The sequence below is a fragment of the Oxyura jamaicensis genome, chromosome 3, assembly GCF_011077185.1.
Source record: "Oxyura jamaicensis isolate SHBP4307 breed ruddy duck chromosome 3, BPBGC_Ojam_1.0, whole genome shotgun sequence".
NCBI classification, from domain to species: domain Eukaryota; kingdom Metazoa; phylum Chordata; class Aves; order Anseriformes; family Anatidae; genus Oxyura; species Oxyura jamaicensis.
The window spans coordinates 41,834,790-41,861,471 of NC_048895.1; the positions used below are offsets into that span (position 1 = coordinate 41,834,790).

A 26,682-nucleotide genomic window follows, 5' to 3' on the forward strand; every position below is an offset into this window, starting at 1 on the left:
TAAGCTGTAAAATGCATACAGAAAAATAAGTACAGCCAGTCAATAACTTACCGGAAACATTTAGTTATCACGACTACACAGTCAACATGCAAATTAGGCAAGACATTTAAATTAATGGTATCTCTTCTAAATATGTAAGTGAAAGTGGATTGGGCAGAAAATAGACATAAAAAGTAAATCCAGAAAAAAAAAAAAGCTTGATTAATAATATGCTACAAGATCCCCTGGAGGAAAAACAAGGAAAAAAAAAGTCATTGCACACCTTCCATTTCCATCGAGGTTTTTGGTGTTGTTTTGTTTGGTTTTGTTCTTTTAATTTATTATTGTTTTTCACATACAGAAACACCATTTTTTTTCCCCTTCTGAGACAGGCGAGGAACATATAACATATTGAAGGGAGGTGCTCTGAATCCTCACCATAAATTATTTTCTGTATTTTATGCCACACTTTTGATAGAGTTCTAAAGAAGCCTGCAGTAGAAATGGTTCAAGTGACACTTTTTTCATATATATGATATATAACAACCATCTAGACCGAGAGTACAGCATCGCTGCTTTTTGCACTGTTTATTCCTTCATGTACTCACAGTGGCAGGTCATTTAAAACCTGCTTGGGTACCACAGCGCAGGCATGCCCAGGGCTAACTGACTGAGACTGTGACAATCGAGTGCTTTCTGTTTGCAGGCTAGGAAGACATTTGGAGCCCAACTAATCAAAGAGATGCTTCAGAGCAGCATGTCCTATACCTACCTGTACCATGTGATGATCACTTTTTTAAGTACAAAAAAAGCATAATTTTAACAACCTTGGTACTGCCTCATTTTCTTGACTAAAATTGTCTGTTCCCTTCTGAAAAATTTGAGACTTGCTCATTATTATTACAATTGGAAAGTGCTACAAATTAAACACATAGGACCAAGGGCAAAGATGTCTGAAGGCACAAAAGTTTCCAGTTCTCCATTCAATGAATTAATTGAATACAGAAATTAAAGATAGCAAAGTTTCTTTTGTGCGTATCAAATAAGCATAACAAAACGATAAAGTTATTTTGTATTTTTATTATGTTACATAGTCCCAAATTTGTATTTTAAGATAGAGAATTAATTTAAGAAGCCACCCCAGACTATGGGCATGTTGTCATTACAGGCAAGAAACTGAAGAAACTGCTCCAGGGCAGTGTGTGAAGCCTGTAAACATACACAGGAGAACCTAGTTTGAGTCCTACTTGCATCCCTTATGAAAAATAAGTAACAGAAAGCATTGTAAGCCCAGGTCAGATGACATGAGCAGAAAAGCACAAATGTTTCTCAACCCGCTACCTTGCCCAGACAGAAGGGCTCTGCAGAGCCACCCCAGAGGCTGCCCCAGTGCAGATTGTCTCCCCAGACCTGAAGACAACACAGTGTATCTCAGCAGGTGTATTTGCGCTCACAAGTCACAACACCTGGGTTTCTGAAAGGCTTCCCACTCTAGGATTACCATAGGATACTTGTGAGGAGAACTCTCTCATGTGTGCCTTTATACCTACAACATACAGACAGCCCAGACATTGCTCCAGAGCACTCAGGACACTAGTGAGAGACTTAAAAAGCACACCACCTGTTTAGTGGATCTTGAAAAGCTTTAAATTTATTAGCGTGGACATGATGGATTTCATCTCCGGATTACAGCTTCCTGCATGTACAACAGAGCCAAAATTTGCCTTCTCTTCACAGCTAGGCTCAGAATTGCTTCCCTCTGATGCCCCCCTGACATCCCCAAAAAACCCAGGACCAGAAACAATCCTATTGTATGACAGAGAGTAACTGATCCTTTCTAAGGTTTCCTCTCACACAAAGAATATAGTGAATGAGGCTGCTTGTATATATAATAGGTATATATGTGGGTATATACCGGTATATACACATGGGAGAGGGGGAAGACCACTTCTGACTTGACAGCCCAAAACTCCTCTAAGGTAGAAGAAAAAAAGGCATCATTCCCAGTCTGAATTAGAGCAGGGAACGAACCCCCATTGATCATCATGCAAGGAGAACACCAGTCTGTTAGATTATAGGCTACCCTTACACAGGTGCCTTTCCCCTAGAAATCTTTAATTGGAAATGTGCAAGTTCAGCCAAAGTCCAGTGTTACTAAATCATGATGCTTCAAGGAAAAAGCTCTTAACACCCTCAAGTTTTGCACTACACATACTCAGAACTGTACACAAAATAGCCACCTGTGAAAGCAGCCCATGCTGAATTCAGAAATTGATGTGTAGCATATTAGAAATACAAGCAAGGATCACGGTTTCAGTAGGTCATAGGAACAAAGTACTGCAACATCACTTTATTGGGTTTGTTTTGCTTTTAAAAGAACCAAGAAGAAAATAGGTTCTTTCCCTTTTATCATGCAGACAGGTACTGTAAACTTCTATGAAAAAAATGCTGCAAAAGCTGGTAATATTCCAACTCCTACAACAGGTGAATACTTTGACACTACCAACATAGCTGTTTTGGGAACCAGGAGGAGGAATCAAAGATAAAATAAGATTACAAACCTTTAACGTACTCCGGTTGCCAAGCTGGCAGTCTAGTAGCACTGGTTCATACTTTTTCATCAAAGTATCCCAGTTATGGTCACTAACAGTGAAACTACTTTCATAGCCTGAGGTGACAGAAGAACCAGCAGATGCTGCATCTGAGGAATCTGTAGAATATGAAAACGTTGCATCTGTATCTGAGAGAGAGACGGTCTCACAATCCTGTAGTTTATCATTTGCTGTGGTCTCGTTTTCATGCTTCAAATCATCACTGGGCCTAGAGAAGCAACGCAAAGCTCTTGAGTGCTCGTGAGTTCTTGCTGTCTCTTCTAGCTCCTGTAGATTTCCTGCAATGCTGGCATGCAGAACACGCTCAGCTTCCTTGACGGTTGCCTTGCCTTCAGCACCACTTACTCCAGAGGCTGAGTTCAGGGAGAGCTGTATGAAGCTGAATCTTGAACTAAAGCTATTGTGTGAATCAACAGAATGAGAAACAACCTCTCTGTTTTGATATTCACAGTTATTATTCACTTCTGTCTGATCCAAGGCATGCACCTTTTGGGGCTCGCTCACTTTAGTGCTGTGGCCCATTTGCCGTGCACAGCATACAGTAGAAACATCTTTGCTTGTTGCTTCAGCAGGGTAAATTGATATCATTGTGTTTTCTGATTGTGGATTCTTGTAACAAGAAAGATTTTTGCAGTTTCCCAGCATATTTCCAGTAGCGCCCAGTGCTGTTACCCCATCAGCAGGAACTACAGCACTACTTGCAGTTGAACGGCAGTGTAAGAATTCAAAGTTCTTTTTGTATTGTCCGAACGGACAGCATTTCTCAAAGTCTTCACAATGCTGCCTGCCATGTTTGAACTCTTCTGGGCTGAATGGCTCACAGGCACCCAGGGACTGAAACTCGATCTGTCGCTGAGCTTCTGGCCTCATGTATCCAGGTCGTTTTGCCAGTTTCTTTTTACGAAGAGAGCCTGAAGGCAATGAGTGCTCCGAACCATCTGGGGTGGGGTGGGGGAGGATAAGAAAAAAAGTAATTAAGGCATTTCTGCAATTTTCCAGAATTAACATATTGTAGCATCTGAAAATAATTAATTCAGGAATTTCAGACAGCTCACCAGTTATCAGTTTCCATTTTGACTAAACAAAGACACAGACCATATTGCAGATAGAGGAGAAAAAGGTGTTACCAGAGACCTGTGTGCATTCATTCGCCTTCTAAGGAGTCTACACCAGCTTTTAACGGAACTTCACCAACACAATCGTGCCCATCAGGACACAAGCCCATGTATGACAAATCAGTCTCTCCTGCTTGTAGCAATGCTCTGCAGTTCTTCATTCTCAAATCACAGAGACTTAATTAGTTGCAGCACAGAACTTCTTTAGGCTCTCTGATGCAGAACAATTTTCAGGTGTACAAGCACATCTAGGATAGCACCAAACCTACATCAAAACCTTGAGAAAGGCTCACAATCTGTTGCTGATCTTGTCCACTTTCTTGTTCATATTTGTGTTTTATTAATACAATCAGAAGTTTCAGATCCAGCTTACAGAATAGATGCAGCTCTTTAACAGTCTGTGGCTGCAAATCTGTTACTCTAATGAGATATTTTATAAATCTTCATTTAGATTTACCATACTACCTGTTGTCCAAATAATAAGAATATAAATTTTGAGTGGAGGACCATCAGTCCTAGAAGACTAATACAACCATATGGTTGGTAGCATTATTGCAATATTAATGTCAATTAAAGAGGTCCCCTAAACAACAGCTCAATCTCCCCACATATACATTACATACACAGATGAAAAGGTAAGATTGGCTGCTTTCAGAGTAGAATAGAAGGAACCAAGATAATAAAAAAAAAAAAAAAAAAAAAAAAACGCTAAAAGCAGAAGATTAAAATGTAGCATCTTGTCTTTGTTTTCTGTATGTTTCTATACAAAAAATAGGTCATTTCAGATAAGTCAGCTATGTGAACAGGTTAAAAAAAGATTACAGGGTGACTACTTACAGTTTCCTATGGATTTACTGCTAGTCAAAAAGTATTCCATTCTTCTATCCTGCACACAATCAATGGGAATACAAGCTCTTCACCATCATCCATTTTTATCACAAAAACATATTGAACTGGCTTATTTGCCAGAATCACATTTCAAAGGGACCTAGTGACTAGCTGAATTATGCCCTTGATTAGCTGCCTTCTATTCACTGAAACAAAATCAATTGCCAGAATCCCAGGTACTAGGATTATTCTGAGCACTGACACAGGGGCCTTCCAAAAGGCAACTTCTAGGATTTGTTTTCCCCCCCTATACAATATATTAAATATTCACCTCCAATCACAACCCTTTGTCAATTTTTCATTGACAGACTTACACATACTCTAAACACCTTGGCAACTCCTAACAGAAGCTTCATACATACCTCATTAGAACAACATGCCATACAAACATTTAAACCTGAAACATCTCAGGTGAATTCTTTCAATATTCACAGCATCTTCTCCAAGTAAGCTTCAACGAAAGCAATCTGAACATTTTGCAGATATTACAATACTGGCATCTCCCTATGGCACTGCAGTTAAGTTTCTGTATTTTGCTTCCCATCACCATGAATTAGGATACTCCAGCTGTCTCTCGCTCTCTCTTTTGTAAGAGGAAAAAAAATCACAGAAATCAGAAATAAAAAAGGTCATGGAGTCCATCAGCCTGTCTACTATAAAAAGACAGTGAAGTGCTCTACTGGGAGTAGTTTAATAGAAATTGTAACAAACAGAACCACTCTTGAAGGGAATAAAAATTGAACAAAATGTTCTTTAGAATTTAGAATTCTTTAGAATTTAATTATTTTATTTTATATACAAAATAATAGTCGAGATTTGCCTTCAGGAGAAGAAATCTGTCATGCAGAAAAAAAGTCATTTTAAGCCTGGATATATTTTATCACAGTTTACAAAGGCTAGTCACAGGCCTTGTCTGCAAAAAAAAAAGTAGAAAAGGTTCTTTGATTTAATTAAAATCCGTTTAAAATTGATCTCAGTAAATTACTATGAATTTCTAAGGCAAACAGATAATTACAGCTCTTTAAACACCACATTTAAACTAATGTAAGTAAGGTTTAAATTGTTAAATATTTGCATCACATGAACTAGATGCAATTTCCTTTGAGTTAAATTGGTACAATTCCATTACCCTGAATTAGCCCACCTGAAAGCCCCATGTTTCTGCACTGCTTCCCACAGGCATAGGTAACCCTCCAGACAGAGGTTTGCCATCCAGCTCCCTTATGGGCTCCAGATCTGCCTTCTGGTGAGTCCACCAGCCCAAGCCCATCACCTGGCTATACCACTGACCAAATTCCACAGTCCAGGATGGCAGTCCAAACCACGAGCACTTCTAGGGATGCTTCAAGGAGAAGGCTACCAATCCTTAGTCAGTAAAGGGGCTAAAGCCCCAAGTTTCCCATTTCTGTAGGGCACAGCGCTTCCAGGTCAGGTGTTGGAGCCCCACAGCCATGCAGAGGTCTGCTAAGACAGCCCAAGCCACCAAGGATGTCACACACAAATGGGTTTAGGGTCTACACAGGGCTTTGCGGTCGACCCCAGGGCCGGCCTTCCCCCAAGGAAGGGGAGGGAGGAGGCCGCCACAGACAGAGTCTGGCCTCCACAGCCAGAGAGCAGCCACAGTGCCCTCAGCCACCACAAAATGCAGACAGGGCATTACCAGGGCTTGGGGTATACCAGTCCTGCCCTGTTTACCCTTCTATTTTGCCCCTTTTTTTGAAATTTAGAATCACTTCAGTTGGTTTGTCATCATGCATCTCAGATTTAGTTATAAGTGTGTTCTTCTGCATAGCCTTCCAATCATTACTTTCTATATCTAATGTCCAGACAATTGAACCAATTCAGCTAACTTGTTAAAAAGGTCTCAGTTTTCTCATAATTCCCTCAGTTTTGTTTCAAGACCCTCAAATAACTGATAAGTCCATGGCAAGTAAGTACAAGACTATTGAAATTGCACCTTGGTACATTGGAAAAGCACCTGAAGATAATTTATAAAAATAATCATTCTAGACAGAAAAGCCACAGATGGAAGAAAGGCCTTTCAATTGCAATATTACAAATCAACTTTTAAAAAATATACACACATTGCATTTTTGAGGATCATATTTTCATTCAAGTGTCTGATAATGTTCAAATGGCTTCAAATCCAAGATACGAAAGTCCAGAAAGAACCCAATTGATTGCAACAGACCTTTCACCACAGCAACCTCTCACAATGGCCAGTGTTTCCTGGAACACAGAATTAACAGGGGCTAACACCTGAAAACAACTCATGAGCAGCAATGCTGTTCAAGTCTCAGTTGCACCAGTAAAATGAGACGGAGAGGTGAAGCCAAAGAGCATTTATCACTGATGAGAAGAGCACGTTTCTCTTGTACTCAACCTGAAGCTAAGGAACAGAACAGTTACCTAATTTATTTTAGATAATGGATCTTCATTTTCAGCCACAAAAGTCACTGTTCAGTTTTTCGACCAACTGCTCTAATACCATCTGTAGATGGATAGTCATAAGAATGTGAAGTGCTTATAAAGTCCACAAGGATTTTACAGATCAATACAAACTCTGCAATAATTACCTCCCTGCCCCTGCTTTAAAACCCATAATGCAGAATACTTGCAAGATCATGAAGCTCTCCCTGAAAATAAATGAGAAGCTATATATTCAGTTTTAAAAAGAGCTCAACTATCTGCATACACCTACATCACACACCATTGATTTTTATTAGAATAACAAATTCACCTTTAGAACATTTGTGTGGGCCAGCTGCAGTGTCTGAGGAAAAAATATTGGGTCATATTCAAAGCTAAATATCAAAGCACCACTCCAAGCGATTTCTGTAGTGCTGCTTCTGTAGAGGTGGCCTTAAAAACCTGTATTAAGCTGTATGCAAACAAGGTAAGTGAAATGAAAATATGTAGTATTTATAAAGACACACATGAGCTTAACCTTTCTCAAGGATTAATTAATCTGACATGACAATCGCTATGATTGTTCAGTTCCATGATCAGAAAAATATGTAAAATGTTGTGGTTTCTAACTAGTTACCTTTTGACTTGACTCAGGATTTCAAAAGATACCATAAAATATTCAAAATAAGGTGGCACCGATCTCAACGCAACCTCTTTTAAAATAAACCTTTAACTTCTTTATGCAAGTATGCTTTCTAATAAAGTTACCTTTGAACATAGATTTCTATAACTATGAAAACACAAAGGTCTCATCCAGCTTCTTCACCTTAATTATTGAATGTTAGCTATACTTTGATTTATCTACCAGTTTATGAAGTGTATCTATCAAAGACGAGCAATGACTGAGCTATATTATATTCGTTCCCATTTACAAACGATTTCCTCACCAAGGGCTCCTATAATTTCTAAGCTCACATGCTGTGTTTAGTTATTCAGCTGCTAAATTTCCAAGATGTCACGTACAAAATATACTCTGAAGTCATTAAATGCTTGTTAGTTGTTATTCTTCATTAAAAACACTTCAAAGATTCATGCATTTTAGATGTCAGTGTCCTGCCTTTGCCAGTGTTTAAATAATTGTATTTTTATTGACACACTCCCAAAATACACATCATCCAGTTGTTACATTTGAGCCACTTACCTCCTTAATGCAACAACTCATTTTAAGCCATTTGATGAAATTGCGACACCCCTCTCTAGAGTAAGGATCACATTAGCTAGCTGATCACTACTTCCAACATGCCCATCAAGTATGTTTCCCCCTTAAAAGAGTTTCAAACCTGATTTTGTGTTGTTAACTCTAAGCCAAAAAAAAATAAGATCTATTAACAAGTAAACTAATAAACTTCAAAACACTTCCAAAGACAGTAACAATCCCCTATTTAGTCAAAGGGAGATAACAGAAACACCCTTTCATTAATTACATATCTTAATCGTGTTCTATATTGCCACCTTCAAAATGCAAGCACCCGCCTGCATCCATCACTATTCAGCAGTGCACTGACTACAATACAAGCAGGCTTTTTTTCCTGAAGCAAGCGCCTTGCTGAATCAAGACCCATGCACGCGTATGTGAAAAAGCACAGAAATATGCATTTCTGACCTTTTTAAATTTAAAAAGGTAATAACTACCCAGCCTGTGAAAGCATGCAGTTGCACTGTGAAGGCCTATTTGATAACTAATCAACACCCTATGGCTGGCAACTTGAGATCCAAGGCTTGGCTATTATAGAAAATTGCATTCCTCCAAGTCAAATGTAAATTACACCATCTAACTTTACCACTGCAGCCTTCCTTCCAAGGAAGCTCATTTTGTTGGTCAGTAGAACAAGTGGACAAATTCACTCTAGGGCAGGCAGGTGACTCCTGGCTGGCTCAGTGAAACAGGACCATTTAGATAGCACAATAGTGTTGAAAAATTACATTTCTGCTCTTCTCATAAGTGACATTTCTGCTTTCATGGGGTCAGCTACTTCTACAGAAATCCTAAGAAGGAGGAAAAAAAAAAAAAAAAAAAAAAAAGAAAGCCAGGGAAGCCTGAGACCTTTACAATAAATTTCAGCATGGTCTCACTACAGACACTCCTCACACATCTCACTCTCTGCCTGTCAGTACATCTCACAACCAAAATTTATCCCTGGTTGAGGAGCCTCAGCCCAGTCCATCTCCAAGCCTCCTTACATGGCTTGCTCACGTATTTCATCCAACCGACCACCATCGACCTAGGCTAACCAGAACATAATCAACTCACATACTCAATGGCCCAACACCACAGCTTCTCTTCCAGCCTCCACAGTCACCTCTCAGCCCAGCACAGCCCCAGGATACTTGCAGCAGACCCCTGGTGTACAACCACACACACAGGAGGGCCTGGGAACACAAGCTGGTACCAGCACTGGTACTTCACCACCACCAGTAACAGAAGGCACCAAACTTCCCCACAAATAGCCAGCCCCAATCGGTTTAAGGCCTGTCAGCATTACTCTTTTCACTTATAGTTAAATGATTAATTAATGTGTCCACTTTTCAAAAGGGCAGAAGGACACAACACTTGCAAACCTGCAGAGAAGAAACACAACAGAAAAGCAAAGCTTATCTCAACAACTGTTTGTTTTAAATGTTTGTTGTTGTTTTTCTTCCTGGGTATGGGTGGGGAAAAAAAAAAAAAAAAAAAAAAGCTTTTGTTCACAGTTTCAGTGCAAAGTTCTGTAGAGGCAGCCCATGCAAATGTCTCAAAGGAAGAGAATGTTCTTGTTCTTTCAATCGAGATCTGGAAACATTCAACTACTACGCAAAAATTAGGGAGAGAGGATTTTGTGTGAAGCTTACAAGAAACTGAAGTTTGGTTATGCCCTAAATTAATTGGTCAGCAATACTTACTGGATTTGCAGTCATATCCCATGAAAGCATTTCACTGTTACATGTATGTAATTATGAAATTAGTACACAGCAGTCCTTTTCAAGAATGGTCTAGTTAACACACCACACTTCTCTTTCATCACTCTGTCTACTGAGTGACAGTGCAGATTCCCACCACTTCTGCTCAGTCAGATCATCTACAGCAAGACTCTAATATAAAACTCATCGGGGGGAAGAGTGAAGTGTGAGAGCACATTGACAGCAGTCAATTTCTAATTCAAGCACAGTTTCAGTGCTCCAGCTTGGAGATTTGAATTTTTAATTTCACCGAGAGAGCGGGATCCAAATTAAGCATCTGATGCACAGTCAGTCTGAAAGCAGAATTGAGTTTACTGAAATAGAAAGTAATTTTCTCTTAACAGCTCAGTAGTGATCACATATAATGAAAATAAAACAACATGGCAGTTCCTATATTGCCAAGGGTGAGGAGTCAGTATGCTTTTAACTTTGCAATTTCATATCAAAGTCCCATGACAAATGGTCCTCCTTTGTCCGCTGAAGGAAGCTTACCTCACAGCCCCAGCCAGGCTGTCACGGCATGATGTCAGTGCTGTCTAAACAACAGTGAAGACAGAATGAAGTTTCAGACATCAGGAAAGCTGAGCAACAACACTGGACAGAAAGCACAGCAGCTCAGGATGCAGCTTAAATACAAGCGAGTGCAAGAGTCACATACACAAACTGCAGTAACATCAACGCACGGGACACGGGGCCCACCTGCAGCAGGAGGCACACAAACAGCACTGCTTCCTCTCCCTGGTCTTCCCAAAATAAAATCTCGGGGCTCAGACTGCAACACTGCTCTCCTATCCTCCACAGCTACACAGATGACTTCAGTTAATGCAAGAGCTTGCTAAAGGCCAGCAGGTTATTCAGCATCATTGGGTTTTGGATGTTAGAAGCCAGCAAGGGGTCAGCCTCTGTGCTCCAGCAGGACAAGCATGGGTTCCCCGAGAGACCTACACCAGTAAGCAAGGACGCACGCGATATCCCTTTTGAGGGCTTCTGCGAGGATTTGCTTGACCTTTACAGCCCTTACCTGAGGCTGCAGGCAGACAGAATGGAAGCTGGAAGCTCACTTTACTCGGCTTGAGAACACAGGGGGTGAAGATAGTGCCTATATCCTTTTTCTCAAAGGTGAGGAGAAAACTAGATCTTTCGGGGGCAATTCTGAGATCAGTTTACAAACATGCCATGGAAGTACTGTAGCTAATATTGCTGAAACTGCAACAGAGTACTAACCACAGGCATGCAACATACAGCTGAGAAATCACAGCTCCTTCAGAATAAGACAAGACAGAAGTCACTCTGCCTTAAGTTAGGTATCTCAAAAAAATCAGAAAAAAGTATTGTTTCTATATATAAAGCAACTGCATTGAATTACAGAAAAAATGATGCCTCTGACAACGTAGAACTGACCTATGTTGCTGCCGCTGTGATATCAACAGCAGCTCGCGTTTAAGGAAGTGAGTTGTAACACAGAGAAAAAGAAGCTAAGAAAAGCAGTACATCACCAAAAAGCCACATCAAAACCATGAAAAGCAGTCAAAGCTCTGTATAGTGACAAGTTCAGACACCACCACAGCTGTCTGTTATCAAGACCTTCTTTCATTTAGCCAAACACGCTCCAACATGCATTTTCTAGCACTAAGCCAGCATTTCCCAGCCAAGCAGAGAGCAACCTCTCCTTGGTGGTACCCAACAGCCACGCCACAAAGCCACACCTGAGTCCAAATGTAGATGTTTGGCACCACGTCCACAGACTAAAGATTCTCAGCAGCACTGAAATCCTGTCTTCACACAAATTCAGAAGTCATGACGACTAGCAGCAAACAAGGATCGGTGGACATAGTCGTGGCAGTCAGCCAGACCCCATGCTGAGGGAAGACAATCTACACTGACAGCTCTACTCCGACTCTTTCACTTATTTTGCCTCCATCCTACTCTGCCAACACCAACGCTGTACATCCTTTCTGCTGCTCCCACCAAACCCAGCATTCCTTTCCACTTTCTCTTTTTGGTCCCCAATTAGCTTCTTACAAACCAACTACTCATTTATTCTAAGTGCAAAAGACTGTTGAACCAGAAACCATCCCAAACCTGTATCCCTGACTTAGCTGCACAGGTCACAGTTGCACACCATACAGCCCAGGGTGAAAACCCTCCTCAGAGCTCCCAATCAATGTTCAGAGCCACACAGAAGCACCCTTCCCCTACATCGCTCCTCCTCAGTACCACCTCTTTGGTCCTTTCCAGTTTCTCCTTTCTGTTCCAACCCCAATACACACAAGCCCCCTAACAGCACGTCCCTCGCAACAGCAAACAAGCACATCTCAGCTTACCTCCATATATCCTCGCTGCATGAGCTTCCAGCTCCTCCATACCACCCCATTGTTTTCCAGGTAAGGATCCTCCCTGACTCCCCTTCCCCACCAGCATGGCTGAGAAGTTTCTAGGCTTCTCCAAGCCCATTTAAAAGGAGCCCAACCCCACTTCAGCGTGTCCACTGATGTCATTGCTTGCCCCCCAGGTGCACTCCTTTTGGCCATGAGGACTTCAGCCAGTCCTAAGGGCTCCTGTTACCTCTGTCCCAGCACATGTATTTTCTGTGAGCATTTAAACTAAATCCCACTTTAAAGGCACACTGGCTCCATTCATCCCTTTCGAGATCTCAATGAAGACACTATTGTAAGAGCTTCTTTCCTGAGACACTAAATCACTGCTATTCACATCTAAGAAATTAAGACAATTACTTGCCACAATTTACTCTGACGGTCTCCCTGAGATAACATATATTAGCCAATAATACAGGTTGCATTTATTAACATACACCATCAGCATTCAACAAAACCATAGATTTTTGTCAGAAACTTTTTTTAAAAAAAAAAAAAAAATCTTTTCTGTCACATGTTATTTGCAATTCCTTCCTAAAGTATTCCTACTTAAGCAAGGCTACAGGATCCGCTACCTTTCACTGAACCCTACCTGTCTGCTCTTATTATTAAAGTAAGTTAACGAATGGTATTCTTCAAAGAAATTGTGCCCTTTCATGAGATAGGTTGCAGATGTTTCTTGGGCACCAAAGGATCTGTATGATACTGTAATGAAACACAGTCTTAAGTAAAATATTTCAAGTTAAAGAATGAGAAGTAAATACAAACAACAACAAAAATCAGGCTGACCCTTGAAAGATATCCTTTACACAGAAGGAAGATTGTCTTGAATAAGCTAATTAAATTTCTCTGTTCAATCTATTCTCAATTCAGCTTAGCATTTTAGAGGGGATAAGAAGAGCTGATTGTAACATAGATCTTCTTGGGTATCAAAATGCTTGACAGGAAGAAAACAACAACTCTGAGTGCCATTCACATAGTCTTCCAGAATTAATACAGATCATGCACGTAACTCTATTTCCAATAAAATCAAGAAAATTTATTACAGGCTTTAGAAAACCCAAATTCTAGGACTTGGCGGGGTAACCCGCAGAGGCCTGTCCCCTTCAGATGCAAGGGCCAGGCCGTGGGGTAGCGTTAGCGTTGTGACAGCGGGGATTTCTGCCCCTGCTGCTCTCAGCCTTGGGCAGGGTACTTCTGTTACACAGCCCTTTTGTACACAGCAGTGTTGTTATTAACGAGGAGCTGACAGAGCTGCCATGGCTTCCTTTTGGGGAAAGTTAAAGCATTGCAAGAGACATTTGATCTCCTCGGTCCTGAGGCACAGCACAATCTGAAGCATTACTTTGTGGTTAAAAGAGACCACGTGAGAAGTTAGCGGACTTACCCAAGTCACAGAGCATGCCCCATAAAAACATACCTAAGGCTTTGCTCTTTTGGAACTCCTGTCTTTATTGAAAGGATTGGAGATCTGAAAAGGCTATGTTTAGACAGAATGTGAATACTCTCAAAACTACCAAACCTTGAAGTCTTGGGTCTCCCTGAGGCAGATCCTGACAATAATGTTACTTTATGCCAAGTCTGCACAGCAAATTTTCATTGGAAACTTCCGGTTTAAGTTAAATTTTCACCACAAATTAGTAAGAAAAAGAACCAAAAATCATATTTAAGTGACTCCCTAACTTATCTATAATACAGTTTGAGCCTGTCTTCATTTTTGTACTCCAAACTTAACAAGTCTAAACTAATCCATTGATCTGACAGAGGAAAGCATTCTTATAAAGCATCTGAGCAAAGTAAGCCCAGAAAGATAGTTTATTGGAAGAAGAGGTTCATTGACTAGCTCCTTTAATTCCTGAGTGAAACAGGGCTGCTTTTAAGCCAGAAGCCTTAAGTCCTCTACTGACTAAGGAAAGGACAAATCAAAGAATTCTGAAGTGACTTGCAAGAGCTCCACGACCTAAAAATCATCCTCTCCCTTCAACCCCCAGTGAATAGGAACATCCTGCATGAACAGCCTTACAAAAACAAAGAGGTGCCAATAAGACTGAGAGCGATACTGAGAAGATACATGGATTTTCATTCCTGTACAATAAAAGTGTCATAGTGCATTACTGAGCAAAAACATATGAAACGTCTTAAACTTAAATTACCTCAAAGTCTGAGTCATAAGCAAGGGCTTCTGTATCAGAGAAAATCATGAAGACCGAACTAAGGACATCTTTAAGGTTAGAATGCCCTCTTTGGGTTTAAAGATATATTTGCAGCAAGTTTCAGCAAATACAGCAGCTCTTTTATGCTACAGGAATTAAAGTAAATAAAAAGAATGCCAAGTGTGCCACTCTAAAACTAGATTATAAATGACACCTGATTCCCATCTACTAGCAACAATATTCCTAAGATGCTACATACCAATAAGAGAACTTCACCCCAAGGGCAGTCAAGCAGTGCAGCAGGCTGCCAAGAGAGGCTGTTCACAGCCCTTGGAGGCTTCCAGGGCTCAGGATAAAGCTTGGAGCAATCTGCTCTGGCCTCAGTCAGCCCTGCTTTGAACAGGGAGGTAGACCAGAGACCTGCCGACTGACTCCCTTCCAACCCAAATGATCCCATGATATACCCCAGCTTTAAAAACAAGTCTTGGGATTTGCAGTATTCCATCGTGTTAGCTATACACACAACATCAGTTCAAGTGTATCATCAGTGACAATACACGCAACTGAGAAAGAAAGCAATTCATCTGATTTTACTTCACAAGGGAGTCACAAGGAAGTTAGTAAACAACAGCTTCATCACATCCTGGAAGGCGGAAACAGCTGGCTTTCTACAAACAAAATTAAAAGTTCAATACTTGAAGTAAATAGGTTCTCAAGCAGCTTTTAAGCATTCAACACACACAGAAATCACAAGCTTCAATGATAGCCAGTGCCTTAAGCAAGACAGACACAATAAGGCATAACATAAAAACTCCTATTGTTCCACAGCAGCAGACCTTTAGTAGTTAGCTAGTGATTAAACGATGCTCATGAGCATCACTTAAATGTCACTTTGATCTACTGCAGTTATTTCACAAAATGTTTATTACCAAGACTTTTTTATTGGCTGTACAAACATCTGAAAGCACATCTCTCAAGGCATCATTCAGTTTGCTATATTAAAAATTATTTTGATACCTTTTCTTAGCCTGCTTTCCAACAGGCGGACAAGAGGGGACCATCTGCTAGACTGCAACTGTCTGAAGACACTTGCCTTTGAAAAACGTAAAAAAAAAAAAAAAAAAAGGTATCCCCCTTTGAGCAGCTACCACAAAACCAGCCTCTCACACAAAGTACCTGGCAAAAGGAGGACGATCACCCAGGAACCACCACCTCCACCCTACCCAGTCCACAAAGTCTAACTACAACATGGGCATGGAAGAAGGCAAACTTGAATACTGTGCCTCGCACCGGTACCAGGCAGCCATAGCCAATGACATGGGTGTATGTCTTATATAACTGAGTGCACAAACACCCAGATATTTCTATGTCTCCTTTTCTTGGTTTTCTTTACTTCTTGGTTTTCCGGGGCTGGTCTCTTTCTTCTTACACTCCTGCTCAGTGTTGGTGTTTACAACACATACACAGGCTGCTACACAAAATTCCTTAGAACAGCCTTAAGACGTCCTCTGTAGTGTCTTTACCTGGCCTGTTTGCTCATTTTTTTTATTACCATTATTATTCCCTACTTGCTCTCTGTATTTTAACCCTCCTTTTTAAAGCTTTTCTCTTATTTTATATCATGGTTTTCAAGTCATTAGAGGCCATTTTCAGAATGCACAACTGTTCCAAAGCAGGGGCCTGGAAGACAAACAGCAACCCCAGGTACTCCTCCCGTGGCTTGCATTGAACACTCATACAGGCTTTTTTTAAACCACAGCCATTCTGAATTTGCTATGGCCACAGACTTCCAACTGAATGCCTGGACAAAGCACACAGAGCTTTACTAAGACCTGGCAGCACAGAAAGCAGTAACATGAACAAGTGTGTGCAGACCCAGCTGAAAGCTTCGAGCCCTCATCAAGGGCATTGGTGCCACCCCAAGCTCACCAGAAACACAGCAAAAATGTTGCTACACACCATTATCACTAATTAGAATAAAGGCAAGTTATTTTAAAATATTAAATTAGTTCAGAAAGCAAATGGCATCAATATACACAGCCTATACAACTAAGCAGAGATTAAGTATCTTACCAGCCATCCTCTATAGGATAAACAAAAGGCATTGACAAGAACAGGGCATGCCAGCTCCTTTCCCAATGGGTGATGAAGTCCTATAGATCGTCCTTTCCAGAATGGTAACACTGCTTATTATCCCACAGTCCTACCACATAAAGGCAAAAGCAATTACAAACACAATTCTGAAAAACTCAGCATTGTAACTGTACTAAAGACATGCAGAGAACACCTCTCAGCTAATATGAAATGTTTTTTAACTTGGCCTTGGAGCATAGGATCTCATGGAAAACTCTGCTATCGACAAGAGCTGGTACTGCAATCATGAAAATTCCCTATCTGCTAAAAGAAGAAATAGCCAATTAATCAGTGCTCACTGCATACAACATGAGAAGCAGGAGCTGGTTTTTCCTTACCTTAGAGCAACCTGAGACCACCTGACAAGCACGCTATTTCCCTTCCTGTCCTCATTTGCCCAGGAAACCAATAAACAGCCTTTTAGACTGCTCCATTAAGTGGAGCAGCCCTTCTCACAGCCACGGCTGTACAAGACTCAGACCACAAACACATGAACACTACAGCAGCTGCCTTGCCACAGCCACGTTCAGATTTCCCAGGGAAAGGAAACGCAATACCCGTTGATTATTAACTAGTTTGACACGCAAAACCACGCTGAGGAACAGCAGCCCCCTCTCCCACATCACCTGGGTCTCCACAGGGTTTCTGCAAGAGGAAGCACCTGGACCTCCATCAAGTGCATGAAATTCAGTCTCACCACTGCCTCAGTAACTGTCCATAGCCAAAACCCTAGAAGCGAAAGCTCTTGTCCCCAAAGCTATGCTTCCCAACACCTATGAGAAAACAAGCCACTCCTGATAAGATCATCTGAGCCCTCCCAATGAAAAGTCAGGTACTTTACAGGGCTGAGACGCTTGGACTTACCACAAAGAGATTGAGTGATAATCATTCCTTGGAGCCTTGGAAGTTTTAGTGAGGTAATATATTTACGTGTAGGAAGGGGAACAACCAGACCATAAAAAGCAGACAGCTACAATCTAAGAAAAAATAACCCTACAGCTATAACCATTTGGCTTTGTAAGTGGTCTCCACCAGCACCATTCCAGGTGTCTGTATCTGCAGCAGTGATAATCCATAAAGTTAAGCTGATATACCAGTGGAGAGGATACTTACCAACATATCATTTAAGATGGGTAACAAAATAATTTCAGTATCCCACTAAAGCAGCAAGGAAGCAGCTTACTAGGAGGGAAAAATAATAATAAAAAGTCCCTCCCCTTCCCAAGCTCTCTGGAGACCATACAGCTTTCCAAGAACAAAAGGAAAGGACCCTACAAATGCTTTCCTTCAGTGCTCAAAACACCCTTATCAGACCCAAAGGTACGACTGCCAGTAAATTCAAAAGCGGGGCCATCTAGGTGAGCTAAGCCAGGGACTGCTCTGCTCACCCCATCAATCAGCAAAGCCATGAAGCCCCTGTCAAACTTCACTATGTACAGGCACATTGAAAACATCACTACCAGTTGACTCTACTTTCCCATTAATATTATAAAGAATTTAGCAAGGCGTTCAGAAGCGACACCTATGCCACATATCCCTCCTTATGCCAGTTTGCAAAACAGTTCAGAAGATCTAATTACACCAACTCCCATTTTCTGTCTTGTCCATAGATGCTAAGCCTTTCATTCTTACTCAGTTTTACAATACTCACCACCAACCTCTTGACTTTTCCACTCTGCAGGTTGCCTCAAAGTTGCTCTAAGAGATTTTCCTCTGTAATGTTTTCCTGCTCTGCTGACCTCTCACCCCAGCAAAAGAAGCCTTTCAGCCAGCGCCCGCTAAATGCCTCTAAGCAGCCAATTCTGCTGCCATTGCAGAGAACAGGGAAAGGTGGAAGAGAATTTCATATACATCCCATTCATTTTGCTCTTAGTTCCAAGTATCCACTTCTCCCATGCAGTTCTTTCACATGAAGATTTTATCATCTGAGCATATATACACATCCCTTCCTTAGCACATTACTGTTCCACTTGCAGTTCTGACTTGCATGGTATTTGATCTGATCTAGAAGTGCAGGTAACGCATATACCTTTGAAATGGAGCCAGCTAAGCACTATTAAGAAAATGCATTTTCCACTTCCCAGCCTTAATTCTGAGAACACAACTAACTGTTTATGCAGGAAATACTGACTTTTTCCATGTGAAATCTAAATGTTTTCACACTTGGTGCGCCTAGGTGTTGTTACAAATAAGCATATTGAGAGAAGGCAAAAAGAGCAGAGTAACCAAACTCCTCTGACATCAGGGTCGCGCAACAAACAAACATTTGTAAGACAGCAAGAAAGGAAGGAAAGGGAGGAGGGGGTGGGAAAGAAAAGAAAGCACCACCAATCATACTCATTAGGCAACAGGGGCCCTGTTCGTAATTTATCATATAGCGATAATAAGAGGTGTGCATGTTGGAAGGAAGCAGGGCTGTTAAATGAAGGAGGGTCTGAAATAAGGACTGCAGTACTGTACTGTATGCAGATGCGGTACGTCACACAAAGGGGAGATGGAATCCAAATTCGGCGTGCCCCAAAGGAATCACAAAGAAACCATACTTCAGGCACACATGAGCTCTGTCTGCAGACTTTAGATTAGTCATTAAGCCACTTCACATTCGCAGCATCAGTAAACAGGGAAATAACTCCACATCGATCGCTAATTCAATTTTCATACAGCAAACTCGCGTTTAACAAAGTATGTCAATAGCTGATCTCTGCTTCCACGGCATCAATAGCTAGGAGGCTCGGAAAAGAAATGTCTCTCCCCAAAAGCGTATTTCAGGTGAGCGGTTAATGGGATCTTTTAGCCTATATGCTAAAAGAAGAAGAAGAAAAAAAACTTTAATGGAGTGTTAAATAGTTAACATTACCCAGAATTAAGTAAACAGCTCCAAATAAGGATACTACAGTACTTAACATAGGCGCAGTAGCCTTTGTTCAGTGCCAGAGAGCCAAGTTTTTCCTCGTGTGACTGCTGATTTACAAAGGGCACATTCATCCCTGATACATAAGGGTTTTGCAGCAGTTTTCCTTCAAGAATATTGAATAGTATTACAACATACCCTGGGCTCAATCCTAATCTAAGTGACACAGCATGAAAGGGCTGCTCTCTGGTAAAAGACACAACATGCTAAGGATGAACTTGGAAATCACTATGGCAACTCCACAGGTTCCTCTCTGTTTACCTTTAAGCCCGATACTCCAAAGGTGGTGTGAAAAGCTGTTTTCACACGAGTTGTTAATACGTATTATGTCCAAAACCAGGAAAGGCTGCACACTGTCTGCTGCTCAATTAGGAAGAACGTTTGCTCAAGGAAGCCAAATGCTGAAATGAAAAAATCATAACTCCTGATGAGCACTCAGGAGGTGCTGCACACTCCAGTAGATCTCATTTGAAAGGTCAGGTAGTTCAGTAGCTGTAGGAGGCCCAAGTTATGGCGAGCAAAAAAAACCTAACCAAGTGTGCCTAATTTGAGAACAAAGTCGGAATTAACCTTTAGGGTTCTTTGCTATAGTGAGTACAAAACATTGTTTGCAGTGCTTTCTGTCTTTCCGTTCTTTACAATTAATTTATACTGGTGCTAATAAATCCTCTTTTCTTACATGACCCCACTACAATTCCAGAAGCAGCAGCTTAGGCCCAAACTTTTGACTTCATTTTACTTGAAGAGAACAAAGGCTGATTTATCTGAATTTAAAGAGGGAGGAAGCCAGTGGCAATATAGTACTTGCCTGTGCCCACACTTCCATGCTGCTGGGTAAGTTAGCAGTATAGTGTACAAGAACAGGTTATTATTTTCACTGTCCAGTCTTGAAGAACTGTAGAGAAAATCTGTAACTTTTATAGTATAAACACTGGGAAGAAAAAAAAAAAAAAAAGACATAGATGGACATAGTCTTAATCTCAAATGTACAAAATAGCAGGGGGTTCACATTCCCTCACCCTAAAATGTGGGGTGAGGGAATGTGAACCCCCTGCTATTTTGTACATTTGAACCCCACAAAGCTCTAAACTCTACTATTTTTCTTTCTAAAACCCCATACTTCATTTAAACATCCTTTCTTCTCAGTTTCTTAAGTGTCTAAAAACCCTATCAATAGGAAAAAAATCTACTAAAACTTCAGCTATAAAACCACCGTTAATCTCTTCCTAGAAGAAACTGCAACCTTAACTTCAGCAATGAGATGGGAGAACACCGACACAACGTAATTAAAGGGACTTACCACTTAAACGTGGAAGTTTTAATAAAGTAGAACTTCTCCCATTTTCGAGGTACTGTAAGGCCAATTGCAAATTAGCAAGTAAATGAATAAACACAAAAGGACAAAAACAGAAATAATGCATCACAAGGTACTTGGTTCATTTCTTTGAAAACTCGAATTTCCTTTTAATTACCGGCAGTGCTTGCTGGTATACGTTCTGTAGTATGTTTTGGAGAAGCCTTTATAACACAGGCACTTCACTGCAGAGCTCTTAACTCACTATTCAGAAGCATAGCAAAAAGTTACTCAACCACTTGTACACAAAGATTAGCGTGGATTACCAAACCATGAATGAGCTGCTCTCTACTGAAACGCTGGCACGGACAACCAAAGTGTTTGCAGAAAGTTTCACTAGGCTACCAGCGCTTGGAGAACCGCACATCCGAAAAACCAGAAAGGCAGCTGGCACACCCCAAGAGCGATCCGCCTTTCTTCCTGAACTCTCCTGGGAAAGGTGAGCTGTATTTTTCCAGAATTTCCCCACAGCTCCAGCCCTTCGCCAGCACCAGCGGGGTAACGCGGGCAGCGCTCGCTCAGCCTGACAGCTTCCTGACGGCTGCTGCTCTGAGGGAGGAGGCGAAGAGCGGCTCACCTATGCTAGAAATCACACTGTTTTAACACTCAGTTGCTCACACAAGCGTAGACGCATGAAGTTGGCTTCTCTGTGAAGATGGCAGTTTCCTTTTTGTCCTTTAAACAAGTTTGGACAGACGTGACTGTTGACCTCTGAGAGTACAGTTACTTCCCTCTTTACAGTCAGTTAGTTAAAATACACATATACAAACGCAGATGTATACACACATATTTTTACAGCAATGTAACTCCTTGCATGCCAGCAGAGGTGAAATTTTGCAGTTCTCTGAGTTTAAAAAATGAAGGTTACTTCAGCGCTATAACAAAGTTTCCTAGGCAACACTCGCTCAGCTGACCCTCCCTGCGAAACAAACGCTAAAATCGTTGGGGCCTAAAGGACCAAAAATCAAAACTTAAATAAATAAATAAATACATAAAACGACAAAAGCGGCTTGGCGCTGAGAAGCGGGAGCCGAACGCCCCGCATGCTGCAGCCCTGACCTCTTTCCCTGCCCCACGGAGCCCCCCGACCCCAACCCGGCCGGCACTGCTCGGGGCCCAGGCGGAAACCCTAAAACCCACCCCAAACCCACCCCAAACCCCCTCGGGGCCCGGATCCCCGCAGGGGGAGCTGCCGGCTGCCGGCCGGGCCCCCCGCGGCTTTGCCACCCGCTCACCTGGGCTCGCCGCCTCCCTCCCACCGCGGCGCCGCCTGTCGGTGCCGCCGGGCCGGGGCTGCGGCCGCCACATGCCGCCCCCGGCCGGGCCCCCCCGCCTTGCTCCGAGCCGGGCGGAAAGCGGCGGCCACGGCCACTCCCCTGCCGGGGAGCCCCGGCCCCGTCGCCGCCCCTCCTCCGGCCCGGCCTCCAGCGGCCGCCGGGGAGGGCCCGGGGGCCCTCGGAGCACGGCGGGTCCCCGCCGGCATGGCTGTAGGGGCGGAGGGAGGCCGCGGCCCAGCTGCACCGGGCTGAATAAAGCGCTGGGAGGGCGGCCTCGGGCACTCGGGCAGCGTGTGAGCGCCCACGAGCCTGATTTCCAATTCCTGCTGAAATCCCTTCCCCAGTTTTGTGTTGTAGATAACTCAGTCCTCCATCATTTATGAGATATCTTCTCTTCCCTAGTTGAAGATATCTTCTCTTCCCTAGTTCTCTTCCTAGCATCATCTTTTGCTCTCACTAGTATTTCTATACTTACAGTTTTATTTCTTTTGATAGCCATAATTATGAGCTTTATATAGATTTAGGACTGACTACTGACAATGGCTTGGCACCAAGTCTGCTAAAATAATGCCTGCTTCAGTCACGTCTCATCACATTCTCTGTGTTAACCCTGTAGACGGAATCAGCGTTTTTCAAGATGCCCTTCCATCCTAGTCTTCAAGACACTCTTGCCTTTTCAAAAACATTAAATGCTATTATAAATTAAAAATACCATTTTGTGTACTGAGAAGTTTTCACAGCATTCAGAAAAGTTGCTGCAAAAAAGCTGACAGCCTACTGATGTTCTTGGGTTTCAGTACGTTTATTAAGAAACACAGGACATGCTAAGGGAGATTTGAGGGGAAATAATGAGCAGCTGCGCCTCACGTGCCAAAAATAGCCACACATCCTTCTTTCTTCAAGTTTGCTGTGCTGCTGCTGATTCAGATGATGTCAGCTTATATCAGTCCTGGCTCCCATCACTCAGAGATAAATTTGTTAGAAGAGAACAGCTGTACTGGTGCAGACAAAGGGCTCAGCCAGCACAGTCTTGCCTCCAACTCGAGCCCAAGGCAGCTGCCTCGAGAGAAGGAACAAGGCAAGCACACACAGCGCTTCCTTTTTGGACTCTCCCACCCTAAGCAATGTCAGCTGAGGGGTTTCCTCTGCTCAGTTCATTTTGTTGAGTGGCTAACTTGCAGTGGGTCTCGCTGTCTCCCTGTTGCTTGTCCAACCTCCTTTGAACCTACTTTGGTTTTGGTGTTCACAGCATCCTTCGGTGAGGGCTTCCCCAGCTCTCCTCCCACTGCACGTGGCACCAGCTCTTGATGTTTGTTTTGAGCCTGGCTGTGGCTAGCTTCCTTTGGCAGCTGCCAGGTTTTTTTTATGCTTGAAGAAACAGATTTTTCCCAAAGTGTCCACGCCTCTGATGCTTTTCATATGTGTCGTCACATCATGTGATGCGTTTTCCAAACTGGCTGGTGCAAAGCTACCCAGACCTGCCTTGTACAGAAACCGCTCTGTACCTTGGAGTGTCTTTGTTGCCCACCTCTAAACATCTTCTATTACTGCTTTTTGGAGGATGAGGGGGTACATAAGGGTGCAGGTTAGCCAGGGATTTCTACAGTGGTGGCATCTTCATGTTTCCTGGTGTATTCTGTGTTCCTTTACCAAAAGTTCGTAACATTTGTGTTTTTTTTTTCTGACTCTTGCCATACACTTAGCTGATATTTTCTGATATTTAACTAATCCCTCCTTTCCTTCTCAGTGATTGTGATCATCGCATAGCTTTTCATCTTATACGAGAAGCTAGGATTATTCTTACCAGTAGGTACCAATTCAGTTTATACACAGTGACTTTCATCTGTTGTTTGATTCCCCAGTCATTCAGCCTCATAAGTTCCTTCTGCAGTTCTTTGTAGTCAGCCCTTGTTCATACTACCACAGATAACTCGCTATCATCGGCAGACTTGCTTCAGCAGCTCATATGTAGAACCAGAGTAGCTAATCTGTCCGAAGCTACCAACAGGTAGCTGTTCTACAAGTTAATATTCATAAAAAGCATGGCATGATCTGTTCTCAGAAAGAAGCCCTTCCTAATGAGGTGTTTTTTTTGCTGCTACTCTGAATCTACTCCAAGAGTTAAAGTTTAACCCAAACTTCAACACTTCACCTGAAGTGGCTTTGCCTTACCTTGTGTGTGTACCTATATCAATACATATAGTTAAATAAACAAAATACACCATAGTAGAATACCAAGCAGCCTGTAATTCATTAGCTGGGTAGCTAATCACCAATATTTGTCTAATAGAGTGAATGAGGCAATTTATTATTTAAAAAAAAATGAGCAGCTTTCCAACAAACACCCCTGTTCAAATGTCCAGCCATCAGAAAGGGCTTGGAGAGAAACCAGAGAAAAAGGTACAGGAGGCAGATAGACTTCTGAAGCCTATACTAGTAGAAGAGAACAGTATTTTGGTTTTTAAAATACGTTGAATTGCACCCTTTAGAGAAGGTCTGACCCAAATGGCTGGACGAGACATCCGGAGCTTACACAAGAAGCTTCCCACCTACGGTTTAGCCCTGATGAGCTTACAGGTGGTACTCAGGTGTTTAAAGTGAGATGGGTGCTGCAAGAAATCACACAGAAGAGCGTATCAGTGGATATGGTATGGCTGTCTTCCTTTTTAGATTAGAGAGGAGGGAGTTGGAGTGTTTCGCTATTTCTTAATCTCAGACTTTCATTAAGCTGAAACAGGCACAGCTGCCCAAAGAAATGGTCCTGCCTGTTCCCCCCACTAGCCCTTCTCCAGTTGTGCCTTCCTTCCCTTCCCCCCTGCTACTGTCTACTTTGTGCTGGCAGGAGCATTTGTCTAGCTGTACAGTAAACTGGGAACAGATGTGGATTTAAACCTCCTTTTTTTTTTTTTTTTTTTTTTTCCACCAAAAGCCCTTCTCCAGTTGAAAGTGCCTATGAAACTACAGCATTAGATGCTGCACCAGAAATCCTGACAAATTTTAACAATCACTCCTGTGTAGTGAGTGCAGTGCTGCCGCCTCTTTCCTTCTCAGACCACTTCCTGAGCTCTCGTGCCAGTTCAGAATTGCCCTCTCTGCTTCCTATTCCTTGTCTCAGCCTCTCTGATTCTCATCGTCTACACATGGCTGCTTCTTTGTATGGTACCTTCGCATCAAATCGACATCAGTGTATGAGAACTCCCCTCTGCACCTGCTGCCATCATGAACAGATTTCCTGTAGCTCTGTCCTTTATGACCTCTGTTTCGTCTCATAGCTCAGCTGCAAACTCTCCTTTTCTTCTTCTTGCATTCATCTTTGTTTGTTTGTTTGTTTGTTTGTTTTTTATTCTCCACCCACTCACTTCTATACCAAAGACGTTTTCTATTTCAGTGGTAAATAACGTATTCACCAAAACATGCTGCTGAAGAAAAGCCAGCTCTATTTGCAAATTCAAGTCAAATTAAGGGAAAAAAAAAAAAAAAAAAGGGGGGGGGGGGGGGGGGGGCTGTTTGCCTAGCATAAAAATGAGAAAAGCCCAGAAACGTTAGAGCTATTTATTTTGATTTTTCGGGATCAAGACATCTTGATTTTTTTAAGCTAGGTTCACAGATGGCACATTTGCTGCCCTCTGCATTAGCCAGAACCTGATGGGTACCTTTCCATGGCATGGTCCTGCCAGAGCCACAGCCTCCAAGCTGCTTTCTTTACATCCATGCACCCTCGTGACTCAGCTTGACACCACTTCTTTCCCCTCAGCAACATCCTTTACATGGAAAGCTAACTCTTGCTGCCATGCTTCATTTTCCTGTCCAAAACCAGAAGAACTGATTTCACTTTCAGTGCTGAAGTTCACTACCAAAGGTGTTTTTTCTGCCCCCCAAAAAACAGTACAATTAAATGCAGTTAGGCTTTATCTGAAACAAACTTCAAATTATATATATATATATTTTAGCTCATCCACTGATCTGAAGCATAATTTTTTGCACAGCTTTAATCAGTGTTTAGCTCAGATATATTATGCCCTACGCCAAATGAGATGTTTTCTATTTGATTATGCATTAGTTAACTCTGCAGGTACTTGCAGTAACTCTGGAACGTGCTTTGTGATGAGATTTGCATAACGATCATTTGCATAACAAACAAATAAATAAATAAATAGAATCAGGGTGCTTAATGCAAAAGATGGAAGTCCCAGTTATTAAACCATAGAACTCCTGGAGACTTCAGCAAAGCCAGGATATTGTTTTAAAAAAAATCATAATTTTTTAAAACCAATCCATGAAAATCTGAAAGAAACTGGTAGGACTTTAATGTTATTTTTGTTACAGGTGATTACATTTCAGTTTCTAAAATCTTCTTTTTCATTGCTCACCTACAGCTGTAAGGGAGCAGCAGCTGGTTGTCTTTACTGGCATCGTTTTCTGAGTCTTTTCCAAAGACAGTGACTCAACTGTATGAGATTTTTTCTGGTGTCAGGGTAG

At 42.0% G+C, this 26,682-nt stretch overlaps 1 protein-coding gene across 6 annotated transcripts in view; it reads right to left on the minus strand.

Moving 5' to 3' along the window:
- The window catches only part of DISC1 (DISC1 scaffold protein), a 200,284-nt gene extending 177,975 nt beyond the window's left edge, over positions 1-22,309 (minus strand). For 4 of the 6 annotated variants that reach the window (XR_004749310.1, XM_035321293.1, XM_035321292.1 and 1 more), the window contains exons 1-2: positions 22,162-22,309; positions 2,541-3,529 (exon numbers count right to left, since the gene is read on the minus strand). Coding sequence is in view for 5 of the 6 variants with exons in the window: in XM_035321293.1 (XP_035177184.1) it covers positions 2,541-3,529; positions 22,162-22,234 (1,062 nt within the window). In the remaining variant the exon portion in view is untranslated. Of the gene's footprint in view, positions 1-2,540; positions 3,530-19,833; positions 19,974-21,544; positions 21,602-22,161 lie in introns of those variants that run through there. The other 2 variants (XM_035321294.1, XM_035321295.1) reach the window with 2 other exon arrangements.
- Between the last annotated feature and the right edge of the window lie 4,373 nt (positions 22,310-26,682).